General features: G+C 51.4%; 1 protein-coding gene across 1 annotated transcript; it reads left to right on the top strand.

The window, feature by feature from the left end:
* Positions 1–4,147: 4,147 nt before the first annotated feature.
* On the top strand, positions 4,148–5,281 carry LOC309888324 (olfactory receptor 14C36-like; the record flags this gene model as incomplete). Its single annotated transcript, XM_082780572.1, has 1 exon — positions 4,148–5,281. The coding sequence occupies one exon, from the start codon at positions 4,148–4,150 to the stop codon at positions 5,072–5,074; it is 927 nt and encodes a 308-aa protein (XP_082636698.1). The 3' UTR covers positions 5,075–5,281.

Genomic DNA, 5,281 nt, shown 5'->3' with positions numbered 1-5,281 from the left:
AGCCAGTTCCCTCAGGACCCTGGGTTGCATGTCATCAAGCCCCATAGACTTGTACTTGTTGGGTTTCTTCAGGTGGTCTCAAACATACTCTTCACTTACAGCAGGTGGGAATTTGCACCCCCAGCCACCAACTATGGGTTCAGGGAAACAAAAGACTTAAGAAGCCGTACTGGCAGTGAAGACTGAAGAAAAGAAGTTGTTGAGTCCCTCAGCCTTTTCCATGTCTGTCATTTCCAGTGCACCCTTCTCATTCATCACAGGGGGTACAATGTCCTTGGCCTTCCTTTTCTGAGCAAGGTACCTACAGAATCTCTTCCTGTTATTCTTTTCATCCCTTGCCAAGATCAGTTCCATCCTTGCATTGCTTTCCTTTTCCCATCCATCCACATCCAAACCTGAAACATGCTTGAGGGCTTGGGAAAAGTAACGCTGGATGCATAGAAGCCACTTGGGAAACAAAATTGTAGGTAGGAAGCATGATTTTGTGGAGGTGCAGAGCTGATGGGCACATCGTGCAGGATGCGCCTAAAGACCTTTATACCCTTTTCCTTCCTGACTACAATGCCACTACCTTCTCAGGAATGGAGGAGCCAACAGAGGTGAGACAGATACACTGAGATGGTAAATGTCATCAGAAAGCTGATCCCAACAAGATATGGGGAGGTCAGGAGCAGCCTACAAGAGACATGTGAGATTTTGGGGTGGAAATAGGAGCATGGCCAGCAGAAATTAATGATTCTGTAGAGGTAAGAGGGGTCATTTAAAGTAGATGCTACAGTAACACTGACTTAAAACAGTCATGTATTGCCCTTTCCTTATTTGAACCGGTAATTTCAATCTTTAAACCTAAATGTTACTCCACCACTCTGAGAGGAATGCACTACTCTAATGCCTGAACTCAAAGTATCCATTGAAGCAAAGTATCAAAGTATCCATTGAATTAAAACTCAGCCCGTTTCCCTTACCTTTACTCTCCTGCTTACCCTATTCCCTGCCCTTAACACTAGCATTAAAATGCACTATTTAGCCCTAGAGAAGTTGTTGGCAGGCCTAAAAAAAACCCTAAACCACAGGGCTTGCCCATACCCTTATGACAGACCTGATAGCTACAGAAGAACAACAAAGATTCCCATTAAACCTGTGTTTATCCTCTAACCTAGAATGGTGAGCCCTAGTCCCTAAAGGACTAGAGAGAGGTCAACCCTACCTCAGGATGTCCTGACCCAGCAGCAGGAATGTGAATGTGAGGTCACTTCTGTCTCTGCACTTGATAGGGCAGCAGCAGGAACGTGTCACGCAACGGGACTGGGAGGTCACTTGTGTCTGGAGGTGGCAGGTCAGCCTTGACTTCTCCCTGGGAGCTGCACTTTTGGGTTGACATCTGGCAGTGGCCCTGCTAGGCCAGCAGAAGGCACCTGCTTGGCATGCTGACTGGGGGATCCTCTCTGCCTCCAGACCCAGGAGGACCCAGGCAGAAAGAAGGCCCCCATATGGGTTGTCCTGTCCCTTCTGCTTGAGTCCATGAGTGGGCAGCAGCAGGCACAAGGCTTGGCTGTGTCTAGCCAAGAAGCTGCAAGGCCAGCAGCAGGCCCCTGGCTTGGAAGGTGCTGCTGAGGTGACTTGTGTGTGGTTGGCTGAGAGGCCGCAAGAAGCCTGCTGGGTTGGGATGCCTACTTCAGGAGTGGTTTCCACCCTGATGGAGCTTCCTTTGGAAGTAGGAAAGAGCAGCAGAAAAAAAACTGCCATGAAGCGTGCCCTGAAATGTTGGCACTGGCCATGAGGAGGAAGAAATATCTCGGGGAAAAAGCTGGTCTTTCTACTGGAGACTGAGGCAAAGAAGGAATTAAGTACCTCAGCCTTTACCTCCTTTCTTGTCACCAGCTTTCCCCCCACATCCAATAAAGGATGATGATTCTCCGTAATCCTCCTTTATTTGGAGTTTATATATAAATAGTTTTTGTTTCTTTGACATAAATATACAGATGGAGCTCCAGCTGGGTTTTGGTCCTTCTAATTTTCACCTGCACAGCCGCATAACTTTCAGGACCCAGCTCCAGACAAACTGACAGCTTGCATGATAACGAAGCACAGAAGAGGTGGAACCTGGCAGCCTTCCATATCCTGCGCTTCTGTGACTCTGTGCTGCAGTTCCATTCAACTGGTTATTCCTGTGTTATCCAAACTTTCCTGCAACTCCTGCTGCTGTTGTCTTGTCAGAGACAGCACAATCACAGAAAGGTTGAACCATCTGTGTACAGACATTAACACCTGACAGAATGAAACATCAGTGCGGTGCATACAAGCAGTGGTGCCTGCTCAGCAGGAACCAGGCCAGCTTCCTACAGTGCTGCCTTATGAGGACCATGGCCACCAAGAAGATGTAAGTTATCATACTCAGCTCAGACCTGGTGTGACACCGCACGGACAAGTGCCTACAACTAGCTGGTAAAGAGGTGAAGGTCTGGGAGTCCCTAGGACAGCCTGGTGTGGAGAGGAGCAAGGGTTCTACCAAGGCTGAAAGTCCCAACACTGAGGCCTGACTGAAACTCACTGCCACCGAGGCCTGTGAAGAGACATCTTGATAATGAGCACAAGGTCCTCATTGTCTCTGTGCATGCACCCATGAACCAGGCAGGGGTCGTACCATTCTCCTGCACTTGGCCATGCACATCCCCATCTGCTACTGCCCCACAAAGAGCTCTGAGCAAGGTGTGAAGGGCAAGGATCTCCCTTCCCAGGGGACATGGGTCAAGGTCTGGCCCTTGTGCTTGGTGAAATACATCCAATTTGTCCACACATCAGCGTCATCTTCACATTGCCTTTGTCTCCTTGTCCTCACTGCCTCCAGGGTTCTGCTCTAACGAGCTCCAAGGCAGGCTGTGTGAGTGCTGGCCCTCAGGGGGACACAACAGGAAACTTGGACTTCTGGAGAGATGTCTTCAATTGTCTCTGAGTGCCTGAGGTTCGTGGGCTCATCAGCAAAGCCCCCAGAGGGGTGATTGCAGTGCCTTGGGCTGGTGCTGTGCTGCTGAGCTGGGCCAGGCTTGTGGGACAGAGAGAGCTCGTGGCAAGAGGGCCGTGGTGCAGAGAGACAGCTGTGCCCAGGAGCAGCTCCTCTGCACAGCGCAGCAGGGCTGGGGGCTCTGACCGCAGGCACCCAGGCAGAAAGAGATTCCAGGCAGCCTGGAGGCTGTGGGCAGAGGAGAGCTCAGTGCAGGAGAAACCTTCACAGCTCTGCCCAGGGTAAGTCTCTGGCTGCAGGATGGTGCAGGGCAGGTTCCTGGAAGCGGCTCCTGGATTCGGGATGTCTCTGCATGTCCAGGAGCTGCCAGGATGCCTCTCGTGGCTTGTGCGTGTGGAGAAGGTGCTGCAGGGCAGCTGCAGGGGTGCCCAGGGCTGTGGAGCAGAGCAGGGTCCCTGCTGTGCCCCAGAGGCTGTGTGCTGGGGCAGGGCCTCTGCTGCCTGCCAGGCTCAGCACTCAGCCTTCCCGGGGAGCTGCCCAGGGGCTGCGGGGAGAAGCTGTGGGTGGAAGGAGCTCCCCCATCAGGGCAGGGCAGGGCAGGGTCCTGTTGCTGCCCACAGCCTGCTGCCTGGGGCAGGCTGCTCACAGCCCCGCACCTCCCCAGGGCACTGCATTGCAGAACCACCCGGCAAGAGCTACCTGAAGGCAGTGCACTTTTTAGAATCTGCTTCATTTTCCTGCCCATGTGCTGAGGCAGAAGGATGGTCATGGAGTTGGAACATCTGTAGCAGAGACTAAGGCTCCTTGAGCATTGCTGTTGCTCTGAGGCACCTTACACACCTCAGCACAGAGACCGTACTGACATCACCTTTGTTGTTTCTTAGGGAATTATTTGACCTTCTCCTCATGTCTGTGACCTGTGGACTTCACAGATCACTCCAGGTTTTACCTGTTGCTGTATCCTAGGACTGACTGCTGCAGAGCCCACAGCACAGCTCCCTGCTTCTTGTGGCACCCTCAGAACACCAACCAGAGAAAAGACAAGGAGTGACAGAAAGATCTTCCTGAAAGGAATGAGGCAGTACGTTGTATGTGTGGTGTTTGTTGAGACATGCAATGGATTTTGGTCAGAGAAGTCCTTAAACTTTGCAAAGTCTTTGCTTCTTTTAGACAGACTACCAAGAAATGCCCAACATCAGCTCTGTGAGTGAGTTCCTCCTGCTGGCATTTGCAGACACGCGCGAGCTGCAGCTCCTGCACTTCGCGCTCTTCCTGGGCATCTACCTGGCTGCCCTCCTGGGCAACGGCCTCATCCTCAGTGCCATAGCCTGCGACCACTGCCTCCACACCCCCATGTACTTCTTCCTCCTCAACCTCGCCCTCCTCGACGTGGGCTGCATCTCCACCACTCTACCCAAAGCCATGGCCAATGCCCTCTGGGACACCAGGACCATCTCCTATCAAGGCTGTGCTGCTCAGGTCTTTATGTTTGTCTTCTTGATGTCATCAGAGTATTCCCTTCTCACCATCATGGCCTACGATCGCTACGTTGCCATCTGCAAGCCCCTGCACTATGGGAGCCTCGTGGGCAGCAGAGCTTGTGCCCAGATGGCAGCAGCTGCCTGGGTCTGTGGCTGTCTCCACGCTGTGCTGCACATTGCCAATACATTTTCCCTGCCTCTCTGCTATGGCAATTCCCTCAACCAGTTCTTCTGTGAAATCCCGCAAATCCTCAAGCTCTCCTGCTCAGACTCCTACCTCAGGGAATTTCAACTTACTACAGTTACTGCTTTTCTATTGTTGGGGTGTTTTGCTTTCATTGTGCTGTCCTATGTGGAGATCTTCAGGGCAGTGCTGAGGATGCCCTCTAAGCAGGGCCAGCACAAAGCCTTTTCCACGTGCCTCCCTCACCTGGCCGTGGTCTCCCTCTTTCTCAGCACAGTTATCTTTGCCCACCTGAAGCCCCCCTTGATTTCTTCCCCTTCCCTGGATCTTGTTCTGGCATTTCTGTACTCGGTGGTTCCTCCAGTAGTGAACCCCTTCATCTACAGCATGAGGAGCAAGGAGATCAAGGTCGCCATGTGGAAAGTGATGACTGGGTGTTTTTCTTAAGCAATATATTGCCTGCCTTCTTTGGTAAATCACTCGTAATGTTACTCATGATAGGCGAAGCCCGTGGGTCTTGTGCTGTTGTTGTTTTTTTTTTTTTTCTCCAATTTTATTTTATCAAATATTGTCCACAAAGAAATATAATTCCTCATTTTGCTTCTGTATTTAAACCAATTAAAGTGCCTTTTTGTCTTATGTCCTTCCTCTGAG

Source organism: Aythya marila, assembly GCF_965140915.1.
Source record: "Aythya marila genome assembly, chromosome: 28".
NCBI lineage: Eukaryota > Metazoa > Chordata > Aves > Anseriformes > Anatidae > Aythya > Aythya marila.
Note: the sequence above shows the minus strand (reverse complement) of the source record. Positions and strands in the feature narration are given on the sequence as shown.